This window comes from Crinia signifera, chromosome 6 (assembly GCF_055691185.1).
Source record: "Crinia signifera chromosome 6, ASM5569118v1, whole genome shotgun sequence".
Taxonomy (NCBI): Eukaryota; Metazoa; Chordata; class Amphibia; order Anura; family Myobatrachidae; genus Crinia; species Crinia signifera.
The window spans coordinates 118,190,432-118,213,134 of record NC_139222.1 but is presented as its reverse complement, the minus strand read 5'-3'; the positions used below and the strand labels follow the sequence as shown (position 1 = coordinate 118,213,134).

At 43.2% G+C, this 22,703-nt stretch overlaps 1 protein-coding gene across 2 annotated transcripts in view; it reads right to left on the bottom strand.

Annotated features, from left to right (window-relative positions):
• WNT3 (Wnt family member 3) overlaps positions 1–21,764 on the bottom strand; it is a 32,081-nt gene extending 10,317 nt beyond the window's left edge. The window contains exon 1 of one of the 2 annotated variants that reach the window (XM_083146935.1): positions 21,640–21,764. Coding sequence is in view for 1 of the 2 variants with exons in the window: in XM_083146934.1 (XP_083003060.1) it covers positions 6,140–6,276 (137 nt within the window). In the remaining variant the exon portion in view is untranslated. Of the gene's footprint in view, positions 1–6,139; positions 6,352–21,639 lie in introns of those variants that run through there. The other variant, XM_083146934.1, reaches the window with a different exon arrangement.
• Positions 21,765–22,703: the final 939 nt, after the last annotated feature.

Genomic DNA, 22,703 nt, shown 5'->3' with positions numbered 1-22,703 from the left:
CAACCATACTATACATAAAGTTGTTGTTTGGAGTTAGCCTTTTTCTCACAGAGGTCAGATTGTCCAATGCCCTAGAACCTATCCCTACCCCCCCCCCCCCCCCCCCCATTTCCCTTTTGTCTCTGATCACTTGTGTGCCTGCGATCACCCTGGCATTAGATAACTGCTGCTCAGTGGAATCCCGGCCCGTGCAAGCCTGTGACAATATTGCAAGCCTCCAATCAGCAAATCAATTCGCAACTCACTCACCGTTAAAAAAAAAATGACTCACTTTGTGCAGTCTGTACGTAGCCCAGCCGGTGCAATAGAAACCTGAGAATCGATGCCAGAGCTGACGCCACACACCCTCCTTTCAAACATCTGGGCACGCCTGTGTTTTATCTTACAGTGCCAGAAAACGGCTGGGTAACACCCATGAACGCAGTCAAACGCCTTGCTTACGGCCAGCGATTAAAACAATAGTAGGATTTTATCACAGGATAACCTTGCACATGTAAACTGTGATCCGTACACATGCACAGTTGTTTGATAATCGCTCATGCTGTGAATTCCCAGATGTGCAATCAGGTTTGAATAACCCCCACAAGTTTTGAATGCATTCATGTAATTAAAAGTAATAAGATAGGAACTGTAAGTAATGGCCTTATACACGCTTTACTGGTTTGCTGAATAGGTTTAAAATAATAGAGATTAAAGGGTATTTGTTTATTCTTACGGACGAGAAGACGTATTTTTACTGTTGGAATACTGAATGCATATGAGTGCTCGTTCCTCCCTTTCACTTAATGAATAGTGTATCTCTTGTCCTGCACTCCATATACAGGGACATGACATGTAAAGTACAATGTAATATGCTTTGAAATGGATGCTGCTGCTACAGTAGCAGCCCTGGTACCGCTGAAGCCCCTGCTGGCATCAGCGGTCCCAGGGATGCATTGCGCATGTGATGTCACTGTGCACCTCAAGGACTGAGCAGCGTTTGTACAGAGGTGGGAGCGGAGTGACTGAGCGGCAGAAAGGCTGAGTGGCTGAAAAACGCAGAAGGAAAGGAAAGTGGCAGTTGTGCTTAAAGTATAAGGTGATTGAGGGGCATGATGTGGATAAAAGCAGGACTGAGGAGCTAAAATAAGCCCTACCCCGTAAATAAGCCCTATGGTGCTTTTTTGACTGAAAAAAAACAAGACAGTGGGTGAAATGTAATCGGTTGAGAGATTCAGAAAGTGAGAGATTTGGTAAGAAATCTCCAGTATTTTTAAATCGGCAATCATTTACACTGCAAAATCAAACTGGTTTAATGGATTCACTTTAAAAAAAACTGGAGATTTCTTACCAAATCTCTCACTTTCGGAATCTCTCATCCTATTAAATTTCATCCAGTGTCAGGGAAACACGGTAGAACTATATAAGGATTCAGTATTGAATCCCGGCGGTCGGGATCCCGGCGTTCAGAATCCCGACGCCGGAATCCCGACAGACACCCCAGGAGGGAGAATGTGTCGGAATTTCGGCGGTCGGGATTCTGAACGCCGGGATCCCGACCGCCGGGATTTTAACTGCATCCCCTATATAATGATCTATTACTAGTGTATTAAGTGCATGTGGTCACTGTGCGCCGTTACGCAGCAGCTCAGTCCTCTCCAGTGACTGCAGGCAGAGGTGTGCACCGGATAAGACAGGAGTGTGATAAGTGCATGTGGTCACTGTGCGCCGTTACGCAGCAGCTCAGTCCTCTCCAGTGACTGCAGGCAGAGGTGTGCACCGGATATTACAGGAGTGCAATAAATGCATGTGGTCACTATGCGCTGTTACGCAGCAGCTCAGTCCTCTCCAGTGACTGCAGGCAGAGGTGTGCACCGGATATTACAGGAGTGTGATAAGTGCATGTGGTCACTGTGCGCCGTTACGCAGCAGCTCAGTCCTCTCCAGTGACTGCAGGCAGAGGTGTGTACCGGATATTACAGGAGTGTATACTGATGGCAGGGAAAGTATGCTCTACCTGCTGTAGCTTTCATTTAGCTGCTATAACCATCTGATTATTCTCAGGTAACCCTCCCTCACCCATACGACAAGTGTTAGTAAAACATTTCTTATTCTTAGTAAATGTTTATTTGCACTATACAACCTTACACAGATCCAGCCTAACGCTGTATTCAATCCTGCTTTCAATGCATTTTGTCCCATCCACTTCTATAAGCAATGCCCCACACTCTTTTATAATGATGTTCTAACATGTTCCAACTCTAGCCGTACTTTAGAGTGTTCCCCCAACCCCTCTCTAGGACATCTTTAGCCCAGACTGGACATGCATTAGTGATCCTCCTCTCCTGTTCCTCGGGGAGACCTTATTACAAAGGGTTTAAGACCCCAATATCCTCCGTGAATCCCACCCAGACAAAGCTCCACCAAACAATAATGCTCATCCTACAGCCTAATCCCCAAACAATAAAAGGGATTAGGATACCCCGGATATTACCTATTGGTAACCCATCCCACCTCATCCAGCTTGGTACCAGGGTAATCCTCCTCGGGTGGATAAGGTCCATCCTGGACCACTGAGCAGTTATGCCTAATATATTGGTGAGAAATGCACAGCTTAAACATAGACTCCATGGCTACATAATCTACATGGAAAACACTTATTAGAAGCAATGGAACAGTGACACTGACTGCAATGCAAGGGGCGCAATCTCCTAGTGATCAGTCTAAGTAGATTAATAGTTCACTGGAAATGCTGGGTGAAGTTTCCTTCCAATGCAATTCATACACGCCACACAGAAATATTATGTGTGGTAAAATATACCTCCTCAGTAACATTATAAGAACAGCAGAAGTCTGCGACTTAATAGTGGTAGTAGGGCACAGGTTATCTTTCTGAAACCTTAAACGTGAAGGTTGTGTAATGATATCACAACTGACCATTAATACAAATATACAATAATTTTTTGACTTGTTTATAACTGTAAATGATGCAACTGTCTTGGACTATGGGAACTGTTACCCAGATAAAGTTTGTTATTAGTTACAATGTCGCACATTCCAGCATGATCATCAAGTTCTTTCTGTAGTCACTGTGAGGAGCGCTGCAATATAATAAACCAGTGTGTTACCTGATCAGCACAAGATGGTGGCTGGGGACAGTGCGGATGAAAGATCAGGGTCAATTTAAATGTGTACTATATTATAAGCATAGTGTATACAGCTATAGATAAATGCCTAGCTAGAGACCCCTAAATCCCATATATTGGATATAATGGTTCCTATACGTTCACGTAATGTTGTGTCTTTGCAGTGCAGCTAATACTACAGTTTGTCTACAGTGATCACCTTCCCACTGCTGCTCATCTGGTTTCTCTGATTATCCCTGTTGTCGTCTCTTATAAGGGTTCCCAACATTGAATGGTTCTACTTCTTCCTGTAAGTTCAATATAAAAGTATCCACCATGCTTATATATGGGACTTTGTATGAGTTAATGCATTATTGTGTGCTTTGCTCAATATTGTAAGAGTGTACACATGACATCAATCCTGCCTAGAGCATTGAGATCGCTGTAACTGGAGATGTGCCACTGTCAGTGTTATTGTCCTTGTTCCTATTTTGTCAGTGACCCCTTTTACTTTTTTTTGTCAGATTAGATTTGCAGGACCTTGAACTGGCCCACCTTCATACATTATCAATGTATTTTGTGGACTGTGTTTCAAGACACATCTGTCCTGTCCTTTTCTGCTGATTTTTAATGCTCATCATAACCCAGCATAATTTCTCACACACACAAAGGCTAAATAAAAGCTTAAACAAAACTTTATACGTAGTGTTACATTGCAGCACGGTACATACTTCGTGTGCGGACTCCTAAAAGACGCCATTGGATTTTAACCTGCACTCTTTTTCCAAACGCTGTAGGAGACGTCATTATTGGAGCAAAGCAAACTCTTGTCAGAAAGTGTGTGTGTGCACAGTATATAAAGAATCTAATCGCTAGCAATATACTTGGATTGTCAACATAAAATCACTTATAGTAGTCTATAAAAGCATGTGTTAAAGGCTTAACATCAACTCCTATGTGTACAAGGCCTATGAACAAGAGATTTCCTAATTACATTCAGTTACACAGGGGCCATTTTACATTTATGTTACAATAAATAGCAGAAAGGGTTTAAAATTCACTACCAACAAATTATCCTCATCATCAAACCTAAAGGCACTCATTGATGCAGAGCGTAATGTTCTTACAACACAAGTTAATTATATATTACAAACAGTTCTGCATCTTCTTGTGCTGCAATACTGAATTGGGTTCAAGAAGTAAATCAAGTGCATCTTTTCATTCAGATGCATACGTCCTGAGCGGGCTTTTAGTGAAGAGATTCCTCATCGCACTCTATCCTACAAATAACTTATTAGCAGTATCTGGCCAATCCATGTAAGGCTTGCAGAGTACGTAACGCTTGTTCGGTGTGTACAGAGAAATATAATGATGTAGGATTGTGGTCACATTGTCGTTCTATCACTACTTGTAATGTAAATACACTGAACTGTTCTAGCAAAATAAGACACAAGGAAGAACTCTGATAGATCACTAAGCAGGAAAACAAAATAAACCCCAAAACCACAGCCTTTTCTATATAGGTGAAAAGAACTAGCATGTGCTCATTAATAAGTACTCTAAAACATATACTCGATATATCTGCTTCTGTATATTCATTTCACATAATCACTCTACATTCAAGAGCTATAGTTGTGATGCTTATTATTTGTGATAAGCTGGGGGGGGGGGTTTCTTCTTATTTTTAAAGAAAAAGTCTGTTGGCATTGCGGCTACACATTGCTGGAGGTCATGTGAAATTGTAAGCAAGGCACTGTCTGTGCAGAGTTTGTATGTTCTCCTTATGATTGAGTATTTTCCACCAGATGCACCAGTTTTCCTTCAAGTCTTAAACGTTCTGGTGAGTTCCGTGGCTTTGTATGTGTTTTGAGGATTTACAATTTGGTCAGGGACTAATACAAACACACATTCTTTATAATGGTAGCTTAATACAAGTACAAATAGCAATAAATCAAGGAATTGCCTGTGCCTCACCATGTCCTTACTATTATAATACACCTGCTTAGATAGCTGTAACTCTTCTACCCAAGGAAATACAAACACAACTTCTGACTAAACTTGGAATTGATAAACTGGAAAATAACATATATAGGGTACTATGAACTGCACCAGATTTCCACAATGAAAATTGCTCACAAAGGGTGTAAACACATCTGACGCTTTGTAGTGTGTGCTTCAGTTACTGTAATGGCCAGATTATGATAGTTCATATTTTGGTAATCATGTATATATATTAATAGGTGTCTAGTAATCACCACACAGTTAACTGAGCGTATAATAACTCCAAATGCTGTCAAACACATCAAATAAATCTCTACAGCTCACAGTTACTTTACTGCTGTATTCAAATATCAAACACTGAATAGTTATTAATTATAGGCAACAGACAAATATGATTCACTAGTAACCACAGCAGCCAAACCTGAATAGCATAGTGAGCCACTATTGTGGATACCAACCTATAAGTAACAATATATGGCACAAAAATACAGTAAATGCAATATACAAATATTTTTTTCGTTAACTCTAAGAAGAAATTTCGAAGCAATTAAATGAGGGATAGATGTCTGAGTCGCAAAATAATCCTGCACCGACTTATAACCGGTCACTGAGATAGTAAAACATAGAATTATCCATGTTTACATGTAAAATTGGCTTCAATTCCACAACCTGGATATGCGTAGTACCAGCCTACTGCCTGCAAATCCTTCAAATTAGATCTAAGTTTATGTAGATTCACAGAATGTTGTGCACTTGGCATTCTGATATAAACTGCGGCTTGTAACGTATATGTTTTGATGCTGAGCGATCTATGCAGAAAGTACAGGAGACAGGGTAAAGGGAATCTTTCAATCATTTTAAAGCTGTGGCAAAGATTTAAAAAAAAAACACCCATTTAAACAAATCTAATTACATTTACAGCCACTGTAAAAAAAAAAAAAAAAAATGTACCCGCTGGGTATTAATTGATGTGCGCCATAAAAAAATAAAATAAAACTAAGATCAGCAAATTGTAGTAGACAATGATCTCTTACCACCAAATGGGGTAACCTGCCAGGACAGGGGCAGCGGAAAAGAACCAAAGAAATCGCAAGATATTGAGCCTGTCCATAGGGGGAGAGTAGTAGGTGTTGGGGGAGTCAGGAGACCTTGGTGGGAAAGTGAGGAGCATCCCATGAGAAGCTGGGTTTGTCCTTTTGCTGAATGCCTGCTTGGGGGACTGAAGGTGTTGGGCATTTTATACTGTGCTTGCTGATCATGACAAGGAGAGAAAAGCTAGATGTCATCCGACAACCAATCCCAGAGCCATGAGACAAGGTAAGAGAATCCTCCCTACATGGAGCAGTCAATCAAAATATCCCCTCCCCAACAGGACTCCTTTATCCACCCTCCTACTCATCAACTTTCTCTTACTTGTTCCCTGTCCATTTCTCTATATCTAAATCTCAGATTTCCATCGTTTTTGCAAATGTTCTGTTGAAAGATGTTCTGCACAAGTCGCAGCATCACACACACACACACACACACACACACACACACACACAGTGCAGTGATGGTCTGTAGAAGTCTTGGTGACAGTGTCACAGGCAGTTCTATCACACACAATCCTTTCATGTCCTGCTGGTCTCAGTGTTGCACACAGTTCTATTATGCTCTGTACTAGTCCTGGTGTTGCGCACAGCTCTGTTCTGGTCTTCACTAGTCAATGTGACAATGTATTATATGCTGTTCTGTGATGCTCTGCATTAGCCGCAGAAACACACTGTGCTTTAAAGTTCTGGACCAGGAGGGCAGTATAAAGCATATGTTTTGATGCTTTACAGTTTTACCAGCAGAGCAGTGATTGTTGTGATGCTCTGCAACAGCCTCGGAGTCACACAGTGACCAGTGATGCTCTTCCAATGACCTGTGAAGCTTTTATGATATATTGTGAAATGCAATTTCAAGCAATAAAAGCATCAAAATAAAACCGAAGTCGTCCAAACAGAAATAATGCTGCAAATAGATGCCATGAATAAAATAGTACCAGTGGGCGGGGTTAAGCACTACTTTTAGGCAGTTTAAGGGAGCTGGCTAGAACAGCGGTTTCCAACCTTTTTTCTCTTCCATACTCATTGTCAAGACTTTTTATTTATGAATACCCCTCCTCTCAATTTAAAATATCCAGAATACTTACAAGTGTAGTGGAAAGTGAGTGTTATGCGTGTACTACTATTAAGAAGTAATGAAGCAGTAGTGTGCAGTGAGGAATCGGTTCCCTCTGTGTCTGGCCGCTGGCTGTGTACTGTCTCCAGGGGTTTCCACTAACGCCTGTAGGATTAATGCCACCTGTGTCAGCGTGGGACAGATGAACACTTATGTCTGAGGGCAGCGTGGGTAGCTCCTATTGGATTGCTGGTCAGGCAAAAGCACAAGGAGATGCTGATGATACTGTGGGCGAAACCGGAATTGACTCAACGTGGTTCATCTCCACAGCAATGGGAGACTTCTTCCTCCTCTTCCGCAATCACCAATATTATTTTCAAGTACCCTCAACTGGTTATAACGCAGCAGCTAATCAGCTTCTTACTGTCATTTTTTCAAAGTCAGCCTGTAACTTGACAGTTAGGAGCTACTGGCTTGTGCATTATCACTGGCCACTTTATCACTTCACCAGGCTTAACAAATCTGCCCTCTCTCTCCCACGCTGTTCCAGAAGACTCTACTCTAGAATCCATGAAATAAAGATTTGAGACTTTGCTATTCTCACACATTTTGCTAATGTCACTGGTTATACTTGTTTTGTATTGTACACAAAACAAGGATATAATACCGCACTCCACTGTTAGGATACAAATGCCTTATCTTTTTCCACCGACAACCCAAATTCTTATAATAGAAAGACGTCCCTCGAAATGCAAATAAAGAAATAAAACTCTTATACAGGTTGAGTATCCCTTATCCAAAATGCTCGGGACCAGGAGAATTTTGGATAACGGATTATTCCGTATTTCGGAATATTTTAATATTTCAATGATGTATTTTGAAGTATCTTGCATTTATGCTGTATAAACGCATAATATACACACAAATATATTTTATTACCACATAAAATACACACAAATATATTTTATTTGTTCAAAAAACAAGGTTTCAAAACGTGAAACAAAATGTGTGTACTATCTCAGCACTGAATTTGAATGCCAAGCAATCATTGTCTTGCACATATATAGTGCCAGTTACATATCATGTCCCCAGTGATGCTGTTACAAATGTCCCCAGTGAGTTTTTTTCAAAAAAAAAATTTTTTTTCACTTTCTGGAATGTCTGGTTTTCGGAATAATTCGGATAACGGATATTCGGATACGGGATACTCGACCTGTAATGTAGTAAGTTTCATCAACAAAATGTCTCCAATATCAGTAGAGATTCCCAAAGGAATAGATGCAAAGCCCAGAGGGATGTATTATATTTTTGATGTAAGGGTGACCGGGTGATGGGGTAAAGTAGATGAGCTCTCACTTTAGTGGTGTGATGACGGGCATAAAGGTATCTTTTAAGACATAAGCTACCTTAGATCCAAGATGGATAGAGTGGTACCAGTGTATGGAAATATACTGTACACAATATAGGCTAATGTGTATGCTTACGTCTATTCCGGCTTTGTAATTCTCATAAAGGTTTCTTTAAATTCCCCAGATTGAAGAATTCTATCATACGTATTCGTAAAAAAAGGGGATTATTTGTAATGTACAGAAAACAATAAAACTTGGAAATCCACCTAAATTCCAAGCAAAAAAAAGACTTGAATACAATCAATATACACCAATGTTGTTCTTATTAATGATAAGAAAAAAAACCTGTGTGTCTCTTATTAGAAAAGTGTGTACATATATAAGTCATGGTGTTGCACAGAGAGAGAGAGAGAACCTGCCTGGCACACACCACCTTGGTTGTGGAAAAGCCATCCTTCTGCTCAAGAAGTCATGGTGCAGATCATCCATAACGGTGTCCTCACTGGCAGGGAAGGACCACTCGCTATGGCCGCAGTCAGCTCCTGGCTGATGGTGGCAGGATGCGGGAATCTCTGTGCTGGAGTAGAGCTCTGTAAGCGGCCTCCTGTACAGCTCATCCTCCGCCTGGATCCTTGAGTTCTACTCCTGATGCAGCCATCAGACGACCCAAATTCTTATAATAGAAAGACGTCCCTTGATGTGCATATAAAATAAATAAAATTGGGGAGGACATAGAAAGGGTGTCTTTGGTTGGTGCACCAAAAGAGAATTTAATAATAAAACATGACTTTTATTGGTTTCATTAAAATACTATTTTAATGAAACCAATAAAAGTCATGTTTTATTATTAAATTCTCTTTTGGTGCACCAACCAAAGACACCCTTTCTCTGTCCTCCCCAATATATTCATTCTGTGTCTATGGTAGCACACCCTCGCATATCAAAATATTGAATACTAATAGTGCACAAAGAGAGTCTACCCACATAATAAGTTTGTGATTTCCGTGCGACTGGCACAGCTCTCCCCAATCTCCTAAAATAAATAAAACACTTATATTCTAAACACGACGGGCTACCTACATCAACTTGATGATCACCACTGTCGATATCCTGAAAGGATTCCTTATTACTGTACCTTTTGATTTTATTGAAAGTTTAATACACAATTTGTTATTAAATACTTTTTAACTTTTTACTACTGTTGTTTTTCCATTAAATACTTCATAGCGCCCTCTGAACCTTTCTTTCTGTCGTGTGTGTATATATATATATATATATATATATATATAAACACATATACACAAGGCAGATAAGAGCAGCACTACCGCCAATAAGAAATACTTCCAGGGGTCAAATAGGGTGCAAGTTGTCAAAAGGAAATAAAGGGGAGCCCCAAATCTGTGTCCAATTTAGGGCCCCATGAGGTCTAAGTCCACATCTAACCGGATCCATGTGTTTTTATCGCCCGATAGGTCATTTACAACAAGGTAAAAAGGGCCTATAAGTGTATAGCCCAATAATACTATGGGGCAAGAATGCCCGTTTTTACTGTGCAGTAAATTAGCACTGCTAATAGGATACTGCGGCTAGTTGTTTATGGTCTCTCTTCCTTGCTGTACTCAGTATTTTACCTCCATCAATGTTCTGTGCATTCCTCACAGTTACTACCGTCTGTAAGACTCAGGAGTCTTAACAGGAGGGTGGCGGCTGTGCGCTATTGGTCGTGGTGTATCCCTGTCCAATGAATAAAGCTATTCTATTCAAGCTGCAGTTAGACGTGGGTACTTAGGGGGTTATTCGGGTCCATTGGCAAGGACAGTACGTTCGCACGGAGACTGATGTTTTGTGTATGCACAGCCGCATTTCTGCACATGTGCATACGCTGGGTGTGTGTGGCCACGGCGAACAGACGAGCCCAAGGTTGTTAAACGTCCATTCGCAGCCCATGCGTACGAACGCAGCGTGCAAGGGGGGGCATGTGTGTCGGCATTCGCAGGGTGGCATCTGGTGGACTTGCAAGGCTGCGAATTCGCAGCATTGCGAATCAACCAGAATAAGGACCTTAGACTACATAAAGAATAGGCATAAGAGAAAACAAACAAACCACTAGAATAGAAATCAAATTTAATTTAAATCAAATAGAATGTGAAATAAAGTCTTCCCTAAATAAAAGCACAAAGGGTAAAAACAACTTCAATCAGAAGCAACTATAGCCACCATTCTAATAGTATACAGGACAATTTAAAGCATTTTAAGCTTTATGAATGAAATCCTTATAGCAAAACTTGATTAGTTAATTCATGCATTAGATGAGTCCCAATGGGTTAGTTTATGGATGAATATCCCAGTATGCTGTATGCTGTACGTCCCAGTATGGTGTGGTGATCAGGAGAATTTGCTCTCCTCTCTGAGGGCCTAATTCAGAGTTGTATGCTGGCCAGCCCCCCAGTTCCCCTCTTGCACGGAAAAGATATCATGTGCATGTGCATGGCCCTTGATGTCAACATTTTGCTTGTGTTGACCTTTTGTCCATAACCTATTGCCTGTCGACCTTTTGGTGTCAACCTATTGACTGTCTACCTAGACATTGTCTGTGAGCCATCTGGATACCGTGAAAAACAGCCCTAAGAAAAACCACCTGTTCCATTATTAGCATCCTCCTGTAACATATGAGTATGGATGTCCAGCGCTTCCTTCTTTCAAAGGCTGGTCATTCCACATATGTCCATCAGCCAAATAATGAACCCATTTAATCCTCCTCCTACATGGGAAAGTGCCTAACATAGAGCATAACTAGAGGAATATGGTGTATATATAGTAGTATAATATATAGTATAATAACAAGTAAAACAAATTCATAAAATATTGAAAATATTTAACATCTATAATCACACTAGTGACGCGGCCCTACTTCACATGGGTTCATGGCTTAGTGCCACGTTCCTCCCTACTTTATATACTGTTATGGGAGCCGAGCCACTAGCGCACGCGTCAATAATAAACTTCATTCACTAAAATTGTTATTGCCCGGCTCACATATGGGATAGGCAGATTATAGCTAAACCTTCCTTGAGAACTGCACTGCATTATAGTGAAAACTATGGATACATGACCAATGGTGTATCCTGCTGCAGCAGCGCCCAGAGCTGCAATGGTCTGGGCATGTGACATTATGGCATTACCCAGCAAGGGAGTACCCTGTGCCTTTCTATGTAGTGATGTGCATCCCAAGCTCTAAACCAGGTATGTCCAACCTGCGGCCCTCCAGATGTTGTGAAACTACACATCCCAGCATGCCTTGCCATAGTATTGCTATTGGGGAATGCTAAAACTATTGCAAGGCATGCTGGGATGTGTAGTTTCACAACATCTGGAGGGCCGCAGGTTGGACATGCCTGCTCTAAACAGATGCATGTAGAACAGTGATCCAGCCACCTTCTTGGCCTAGCCCAGGTGGTTGCACAATCCTGCAGCCCTCATTACTGCCATGGGAGCAGCTAAGGTCCTTAGGTTCCGTACAAAATCTGAGCACAGACCAATGTGGCATCCCTTTCAGTAAGAACCTCTACCACATTACAAACATGTTACATTGGGGCAGATGTATTAAGCCTTAAGATATAAATGCAAGGCTGATAAAGAGAGATAAACGTCCAGCCAATCACATCCTAACTGCCATGTTACAGGCTGCGTTTGAAAAAAGTCAGTAAGGAGGTGATTGGCTGGACGTTTATCTCTCTTTATCACCCTTGCATTTATCTCTTGTTAAGGGTTAATACATCTGCCCCAATTTCTCCTAACTGCCAACACTGTTATGTGGTATACTGTAGACTCCAGGAAAATCAACACTGAATACATACCTACCAACTTTAAGGAGGGAGGAGGAGGGACGCTCACATGCACCTAGCGGAAAGGGGGTGTGGCATATACTCACGCTTTTCCTGCGAGGTCACGCCCCCCATTTTTGCCACTGTGGAGGCATGAATAGATGCCTTCCAGATGACTCCCAAATCGTCCCCCACCCCCGCCGCAGGACACTGCCGGCACTGGGTGGGACACGAACGTCCCCAAAAAATGAGATGTTCCCGTGGAATGCGGGACAGTTGGGAGGTTTATGAATGTTGACAATCAGAACATCAACTTGGTCATTTATCGACAGTCAGAATGTTGACAGGCAGAATGTAGGCATTACAAGTTTACAGTTAGGATAAGGTACTGTAGACGGGTGTGAATCGTATTGTTGGGTGCCAGACGACTCACCGACAGTCGGGATTCCGACAGTCATTATCCACGTTGGCAGGGCCGAAACTAGGGTTTCTGGTGCCCGGGGCAAGACATTAATTTAGTGCCCCCCCCCCAAAAAAATTATATATATATATGATCCCTCTCCACGCTGACTGTGTTTCCGGCAGGTAGACTCAGAACTGACGGTAACGTTGAAAAGGATCAGCTGAAGAGGCTTTATATTGCGCACTGAGCTCTGATCTTGGTGTACTACCCCTGAAGAAGTCCCTAGGGGACGAAACGCGTAGGGTTTCCCGTATGATCATGATGCACCTGTGATTGAAGTCCTGTACTGTACCACGAAATTGATTATAAACGATTTCAAAACTTGTATTTTTTAAATTGTTTTATTGTAAAGAATAAATACTTTGTATTTTTACAAATTGTGGACTGGTGAAACCACCTCTTGAGCGCACCTCTACATCTTCCTTCCCTATTCTTTACATCAGACTCCCACTAGCGGCGGGGTCTTTAGAGTAGTGCTGCTCACCTACAAGCGCAGGACGGGATCACAACCCCCCTTTCTTTCTCATATATATATATATATATATATATATATATATATATTATTTTTTTTTTCAGAAGCAGGTACACATTTGGTTTTGCACACAAAGAAAAACATTCATCAGAAGCCATTTATGGGTACTTGTGTATTTTGGCGGCGCCCATCGCATCGCATACCATAAGGCATACGTATGGTGTATGGTATGCGATGCGATATCGCGCGATGCTGTACAATGTCATACAATTTTAAAATTGTATGACATTGTACATGGCATACAATGCGATGCGATTAAACATTGTATAAGCACCCTAATGGGTGGTTACAATGTGAAATGCACCCCCACGCGACCCCCCCCCACTATCAACGTGAACCCGAAGCGTGGCGAGCGCAGCGAGCCCGCGAGGGGCGGCGGTACGCGTCCTCCGACCTATCCACGTCGGCGTGGAGTTGAGAATAGAAAGTTTGGCGAGCGCAGTGAGCCACCGAGCCCGAAGCGTGGCGAGCGGACGCGGATACCTGTGAAACCCGCGAGGGGACTCTGATACCTGTGAAGGTATCCGCGTCCCCTCGCCACACTTTCTATTCTCAACTCCACGGACGTGGATAGTGGGGGTATGAAAAGGTCGGAGGACGCGTACCGCCGCCCCTCGCGGGCTCGCTGCGCTCGCCACGCTTTGGGTTCACGTTTATAGTGGGGGGGGGGTGGCGTGGGGGTGCATTTCACATTGTAAGCACCCATTAGGGTGCTTAAAAGCACCCTTTATGGTGCTTATACGATCTTTCATCGCATAGGGGGCAAAAATCACGTTGCATCGCATGGCATGCAAACATCGCGCGATGCACATTGGGGGCGCCGCTATAATACACAAGTACCCATTTATGTGCTTACAGACAGCAGAAGGGTGATATTAAACCAACAAACCGGACAATACTGTATATCATATATTATAATATATACACTGTATTCTGAAATGAAATATATATTTATAAATTATCCCTCAGTCACTGACTCTCTGAAGGTAAATTATTAACCAGTTGCTGACTGAGTGACTCAGTCAGCAGTTGGTTAATAATAATTTACCTTCAGAGAGTCAGTGACTGATGTATAAATATATATTTCATTTCAGAATACAGTCGCTGGCTGGCTAACCCAGACCCCCACTTTCTCCCCAATAATGTACTGACATGTGCAGCTGTAACTTAAGTTGTTAACTTTCACTGACGACTAAAAGGCACCCACTGACTGTCACTCACTCTGCTGGCTCAGGCCAGGGGCTGCCACTGCTCCTCCAGACAGTCCTCTGCGCCGTCCTCTTCAAATGCGGTGATGGCTGGGCAGTGATGGGGAGGCCTGATGGCGCACTGGCAGCGGCTGTAGTGCTGCCTAGTCCTGCCAGCTGTCACAGGCCAGGGGCTGCCACTGTTCCTCCGGACAGTCCTCTGCGCCGTCCTCTTCAAATGCGGTGATGGCTGGTGCAGTGATGGGGAGGTCTGATGGCGCGCTGGCAGCGGCTGTAGTGTTGCCTAGTCCTGCCAGCTGTCACAGGCCAGGAGCTGCCGCTGCTCCTCCAGACAGTCCTCTGCGCCATCCTCGTCAATTGCGGTGATGGCTGGGACGGTGATGGGGAGGCCTGATGGCGCACTGACAGCGGCTGTGTAGTGCTGCCAGCCTCGTCCTGCGCAATGCCTTCACGTGCGCGGGAAAGAACAGAACTTCCTGCGCGCTGACTTTCCGGCGCCGACTCACTCTTCCCCCTCCTCCTATGATGTATGTGTGAGCGTCACCTGCGTCATGACATCACCCGCATGGCATCACAAGGAGGAGGAACCCGGCGGAGATGTCAAAAAAATCAGTGACCCGGCACTGCACCCGGTGCGCGTGACCCCCTAGCCCCCCCCCCCCCTAGTTACGGCCCTGACATTGGAATCCCGACTGCTCCCTCGTGGGGGTCCACGACCATAGAAGGAGGATAAAAGGTGGCGAGCGCAGCAAGCCCGCAAGGGGCTTTGTTGTGCTCCCCCTGCTGTGCAATCGGGATTCCGACGTCTGGATAATGACTGTCGGAATCCCGAATGTTGTACCACACCCTGTATTGTCGACCCGACTAAGGTCAACAGTCATTAGGTCGACATTGTTAGGTCGACAGGCAACTAGGTCGACAGGGTTCTAGGTTGAAATGGGTGAAGGTCAACAGGTGTCTAGGTCGACATGGGACAATGTCGATATGGGTTTAAGTTGACATGGGTTAGGTCGACAGGTTGCGAGCTCGACATGGGTTTTTCACAGTTTTTTCCCCCGAATGTCGACACGGACACAGTTGGAAGTCAACCGCAGCCCCTCGCTTCGCTCGCTATGCTTCGGGCATGGTGCCTCGCTATGCTCGGCACACTATTTTATTCTCCCACGCACCCTAGTGGATGGTAGGGCATGAAATACCGCCTGTCGGCACATGCCGGCTCAAAAAAACAGTGAAAAAACCCATGTCGACCTTGTGACCTGTTTACCTAACCCATGTCGACCTAACGCATTTGTTGACCTAACACCATGTCGACCTTGTCCCACCTGACACCTGTCGACCTTCATCCATGTCGAGCTAGAACCCTGTCGACATTGTTGCCTGTCGACCCAACAGTGTCGACCTAATGACTGTTGACCTAATTCGGGTCGACAATACGACTGTATCCCCTGTAGACATCCCCAACTTTTCTGTCAACATGGTTGACTTTCAGGCCACGCTGACGTTCTGAATGTTGACATTTTGTATCAAACTTGCCAACACTTGCCTCATTTGCTTTTCCTCATCCTTGTCCCTCCTTTCTGTTATTTACCCCCATATATCTTGTGAGCCACTTATAGTATTTCTCTATCTCCCTTGTCTTTAATGCCTCCCAGTCCTCAGAATCACAGCTTCACCCACTTGGATACCGTTGCTATTGCTGCAAATCCATACAATGTGGATGTTACTACAGACGGTATGCAGTTCATAGGTCGTCAACTTATGGTCCTATTGGAAACGGTTAAGCAACCCGAAACATGCTGAGCACAACAGGTGCAGCCCGATTCTAGTCTACAGGATGAAATTTACAAATTGGCACCAATAAAACATGAAAAACTCATGTTGACTTTTTCATGCGTCAACCATGTCCATGTCGACCCTTTGTCTATGTCGACCTTGTGCATATTGACCATCTGGTGCCGACCTATTGACTGTCTATCTTTTATACCATAACCAACCGCCCTGGTTAGACTTCCCATTCTCAATACGACGCCTGCACATAGCTCAGTAGAAGCTCTGTGCTGGGCTAAACATCGGTTCAGGCCAAGACGCAGCTCTCTGTTGCTTTGGACTAGTTAAAGTGTCATCATACACTCTGCAGTTTATAGTAGCCCTTGCTCAAATGGGTTTGGGACATATTCAGGACAATTGTGAAATTGAAGCATTCCCTTAAGTCCGAGTGAAAAACCCCCTGCAGGGAGCGTCTCCAGGGAGACCCCAAACTGCAGGACAACCAGCTGGGGGCTCAACACAGCCCCAAGAATTAGGGGGGAGGTGTATATAATTAACCCCTGCGAAGTTTGATAGCATGCAGCTTGTTATACACCACCATAAAAAAAGAGATGCCAGAGAGCAAAACACTGACACTACTGATCTGCTAATCTGTTAATAGGAATAATACAACCACACAAAAGGATGATGCAGTTCCAGTAGCTAAGCTGCAAAATGAATGAGACCTCATCTGATTAAGTTTGAAACATAAATACTTATTTTATGTTGCACACAAACCCTGGGTTATATACTGTATGTACTTATCTATTTATTTTACAATAGGCTGACAATTCATGCTGGCGCTTACAGAAATCTAAAGGTCCATACACTATGCCCAGCGTGTATGGACAGCGATGATGACAATCACCGCTGCAGGGAAAGCCGCTCAGTGCATACACACTGAGCGGCTTTCCCCCTGCCCGGTGGAGGGGGGGAGGACGGCGTTGCATAGCGCAGAGCTATGCAAAGCTGTTCTCAAAACCGCTCATCTGCTGGTATAACCAGCAGATGAGCGCCTTTCCCGGCGATGTTGCGGGAGCGTGCAGCAGCACTCACCGCTCATCGCCGGGGCATACACACTGGGTGGCTTTGAACTGAAAGACGCTCAAACAGGCTGTTTTGAGCAGCTTTCAGCTCAAAGTCGCCCAGTGTGTATCGGCCTTAAGCACCAATATGAAATCCAGGAGCCACTGGAACCTACACCAGTGCCACATAAAATAGCGAGAGAGATAGAGAGAGACTTTTCTTCCTCGCTGTTCTAAATCCAAATAAAGAAAATGTAAAACACTACCTTGCTCCATGCGATGCCAGAAAGCTCTTCAGCAACCAACTCTCATTGCAGGAGCATTTTAGGAAAGGAAAGAGCCCTCATGTGTGGGCCCCGTGCATGCCCCCTCCTGTCTGCCAGGGCAGTATGCACATGTGCAGGTCTCCAGGAACAGGATACCCATGATTTGTTCCAAGGGACATCTCTATTGCGCATGCACAAATAACCAGGAAAATGGCCGACTTGGCATTTTCCGAGTGATTTTTGTATGCAGAGCCAGCTGCCGTGGGAATCCTGGGGGGTAAATCTAGTTATATGGGTATTGCGTGTGCAGGGTGGACCCATCTGGACCCAGCAGCCCATGTGCACTGCAAACCTTGCACCCATTATATAAATGCCATTGTCTGCTGGTTACAGTGTGGGAAAAGTGTGTAGCTTGGTTAGTTGTTAGCTAAACACCGCAGGCCATTGTGCTTCAGACTATGGAGGGACATCCATTTCACAGCAAGTGAGTTGTACTACATGGGATGCTGCCATTGTGAGTGTTGAGACTGTGCCATTTAAACCATCCACCTTCAGCATTTATAAGGCCATAATGGGAACGGGATTAAACACTGCAAAATCAGGTGCTTTCCCAATCAGAGACTCTGGCCAAAATTTACGAAGATGGGAGGTCTATTTCACATGGGATGTTCCTATGGGCAACCAATCGGAATCTACTTCTTATTTATTTTTAACTGATTGGTTGCCCATAGCAACATCCCCCTCTGCCTCCACCTTGCAATTTCAATCACTATTGCTATCTATATATCATTACATATATTATTGCATTGTTTTTATTTTGTGCTCATATTAAATGGTTTTATTTTTCATCCCTTGACTTGAGTTTAATTATTGACCGCTCCTCAAAAACTAGCAAAGTGCCCTTTTTTCTGTTTCTAGCTAAATACCATGTGGCATCTACAGTTTATCTCTATATCAATTAGGGTTATTCTGGGTATAGTCATATGCTTGCCACTGAGTTTCGCAATTTCTTGAACCCCCGTTGCCTGGGACTGAGAATCTAGAATGTTCAACATGTTGATTTTTCTGATATGCCTGTCCTGACCCAAATCTGGGAATTTTAACATGTATAATTTCCTCAATGGATTTCTGATCATCCGTGGTTGCTAATCAATGTTATTGGCAGATTAGACACAAGGGATGACATTTAATAGGATGAGAGAATCAGAAAGTGAGAGATTTGGTAAGACATCTCCAGTTCTTTTAAAGCGCCAATCATTTACACTGCATAAGAAAACTGATTTTGCAGTGAAAATGGTTGCTGCTTTAAAAAAAACTGGAGATTTCTTACCAAATCTCTCACTTTCTGAATCTCTCATCCTATTATATTTTCCCCAAGAGGTTGACATGCACTATTGAGATACGCGTCTGCTCAAATTCACCATATAGTATTTAATGCTGTTTGTAGCAGCCATCTCCTAATCTACGATGGTATTTAACCTCTGAGGGAGGTTTACAAACTTTTCAGGACCTGAGTCCCTTATAGTAAGGTTACCATTGTCCTTTGAACCTATATTGAGGATGCTTAATTCTATACTATCACACTTGACTCTCTCACTTGTACTGTAGACTGTTTTTTATATCTGATTGTAGTGTGACACAAACAGCAAGGTGCCCCTGAAGAAGACTTGTATAAGATGAAATGTGTCGGGTTCACACTGAAATATCAAGATCAGCAACCTAAGAGGGTGATATATAATATTGCTATACAACATTTCAATATGATGGATAATTGCATAAATTTATTGAATGTATTTTTTAGAAACACGAATAATTAGATTGGTTGTTTTAATAAATGTGTATTGCATTGTGAACTATAAGGTGGGTGCCGGATGACTGACCGACAGTCATTACACTGGCATCGGAATCCCAACTGTTAAAACTCCGACAGACGGACAGCGGCTATTGTCCCTTGTGGGGGTCCACTTGTGCTATACCACACCCCTATAAGGTATAGGGGGAGTCTGGTTTGGGGATTGTTATGTTATACTATGTTTAGAAAAGTTGACTAGTTGTATATAAAAAATAGGGAGAGAAACTGAAGATTTGTCAGGTTTTGAATATAACATCAAGTCGAGGATATTTCATCTTCTTCAATCTGCATACATGCAAAAGCGTGTTACATTGCAATATCCTCGACTTGATGTTATATTCAAAACCTGACAAATCTTCAGTTTCTCTCCCTATTTTTTATATACAACTAGTCAACTTTTCTAAACATAGTATAACATAACAATCCCCAAACCAGACTCCCCCTCCCCCCTCCCAGACTCGGTGAGTCTTATCCATCTGATAGTGACCTAAGCAGGTACCAGGTGGTGCCCTCAAATATCTTCATCACCTGTGTTCGTACATCTTCCTCTAATGATCTTATGTAGATTCCCCACTTATTATGGAATTTCTTCACTCCCTCCTCTACCATGGGCAGAGTGGCCCTTCTATCAAAGTACATCAGTTGCGTTAAGGCCACTTTGACCTCCTGCAAAAGGGGTGCACATTTTTAACAAACAATTGCATAGCCAGTTATCATACAGTGGCAGATCAGAGGCTTCCCAACACTCACCACTAGAAGCATTTCTACATCTATGTCCCACTAACAGAGGACGGTTTGGGGAGTGAAGCAAAAACCAGTTAACTGGTCTAAGGGGCACATCAACAGGTTCTTCAATTGTTTCATATTTATATTTATATATTATTTCATATATATATATATTCATTTATTAACAGTTTCTTATATAGCGCACACATATTACGCAGCACTTTACAGAGCATAGTTATGAGCAAAGACACATACTGAATTACAGTACAAGACAGTTTAGGACAAGTACATGGTAAATATGGATAGTTGCATCAGGTGACAGAACACTGCAGCAATCATCAGAGTGGCAGTGGTTTATATATTCTAAGAAAGGCACATGAGGAGAGAGGGCCCTGCTCGTGAGAGCTTACATTCTAAAGGGGAGGGTTAGACAGACAGGGGTGACACAGAAGGGATAGAAGTGAGAATAAACAGGTTAGGATGAGAGATGGTCAGGTTTTATGCAGGAGGGTAGGAAGGGGTCAGCTTAGTCTTTGATATTTTAAGTCTAAAAAAGCGCTGGGTCATCCAAGAGTAGACAGCAGAGAGACAGTTGGAGATATGAGTGAGGATAGAGGGAGAGACATCAGGAAAGGATCAGTAGATTTTAGTATTATCAGCATAGAGGTGATAGTAGAAGTCGAGTGAGCAAATAAGCTCACCCAGAGTGGACATGCAAAGATAGAGAAGAAGGGCAAGAATACAATGTTGGGGGACACCTACTATCAATGGAAAATCAGGAGAGGTAAAGTCATTAGAGGTACAGCTGGGCATTTTCAAAACAGACAGTGCAAGTACAAGCATAAAGAGTGATATTCAAAGTTTTAGCAGTTGTAGTAATGGATTCTGGATGAATAGCCAGATTAAGCAGCCAGGAGTAGTAGGTAGTGAGGATGAAGTGAGCTCACTCAATGCAGTCCCTTGGTTTTCTGAGTTGCTGTTGTTTTCTGTCTTTCTGAGTCACTTTGATACCAAGATGTCAAGTTGGTTGGCAGTTTATGTTCCAGACTTTAAGCTATGTAACTGTTCACTCCCTAGTTAAAAATCTTACTACTTTAAAATCTGACAAAATATCAATAGTCAGCTTTCAATGGTCAGCCAGGCTCTGGTCAGCCTGGTATTCTCAATAAATACTATAAGCCCGGGTACCTACCAAGGGCACCAAGATGCCATATACAACGGGGTAGGGACGGAGGCACTCCTGGGTTTTGCAATAATGAGACAGACACAGTGGTCCGTGCGACATTTCGGTCTTTAATGACCTTTTTCAAGCTCACATGACACATAACAAAAACATACCTTTATACTTTCACCAAACACCGTGATACCAGTCGCCAGCCCTCCGCCGCAGGTCCAGGTCATTATGACGTCACTAGCCAGCGACGCATACCAGCCAGTATGCCGGGACGTAGACGGGTTGCTAGGCGACCTAGAAATAAACACAAAGTGCAATTAAAAGACAGGCAAATCTAACAGGACGTCCTTAGTGGCGAGCTCAATGATATATAGTAAGTTTAAACAATCTTATTAAGGAAACGAAAGGAAAACAGCGCCTAGGACAATAAACCTGGAACAGACAAATCATACATGCAAAGTAACAGCATATGACATCTTTTAGAGAAACGGCAGGAAACTGCAGGCTTCATTTAAACCTGATGGAGCCACCGTGTTTAAACGGTGTATCCACCAAGTTTCCCGTTGCAGAAGTTTAGTATCACGATCACCACCCCTTAGAGTTTTGGGGATGTGATCGATCATTTTGTATCTTAGGGTAGCTAACCCATGTTTGAATTCCCGAAAATGACGCGGGACTGGCTGCTCATGGTCGAGTATCTTTCCTTCAAGGGCTTTCCTAATATGGGAACGGTGTATGGGAACATGTTATCACATGTCGTAAGGGAATGCGGGCCCCAGTATGCGGGTGTGGAAAGCTATCTCCAGTTTCCAAGAAGCTACAAATGCATACACTTGTAGCATCCTGGTTTGCGGACCATGAAATTACTGGAAGGAGGTTTACCTTATATAGGAAGTATACTCTATTTTTACACAACATTTGTTATTTGAATTTATATAACAAATGTGAGCGACGTTGGCATTTTTAGTGGATATTTTGAACACAGAGATGATGACAGTGGCATAACTATGGGGCCTGGGGCTTGGGGGGCCCGATAGCCCAGCAGGCAATCCTCTGCACCCTTTTCAATTAATATATATTTTTTTTTAAACTGATATTGCGGTACCGAGTTTGTGGCTGGCAAGGAAGAAGGTGGAATAGAGAGAGACATGATCGGCACTTGGCATAGTGCACTGGCAGTCTGCCCTGCAGTTCACAGTCCTGGCAGTCTCCTCCTCCTCCAAGCATG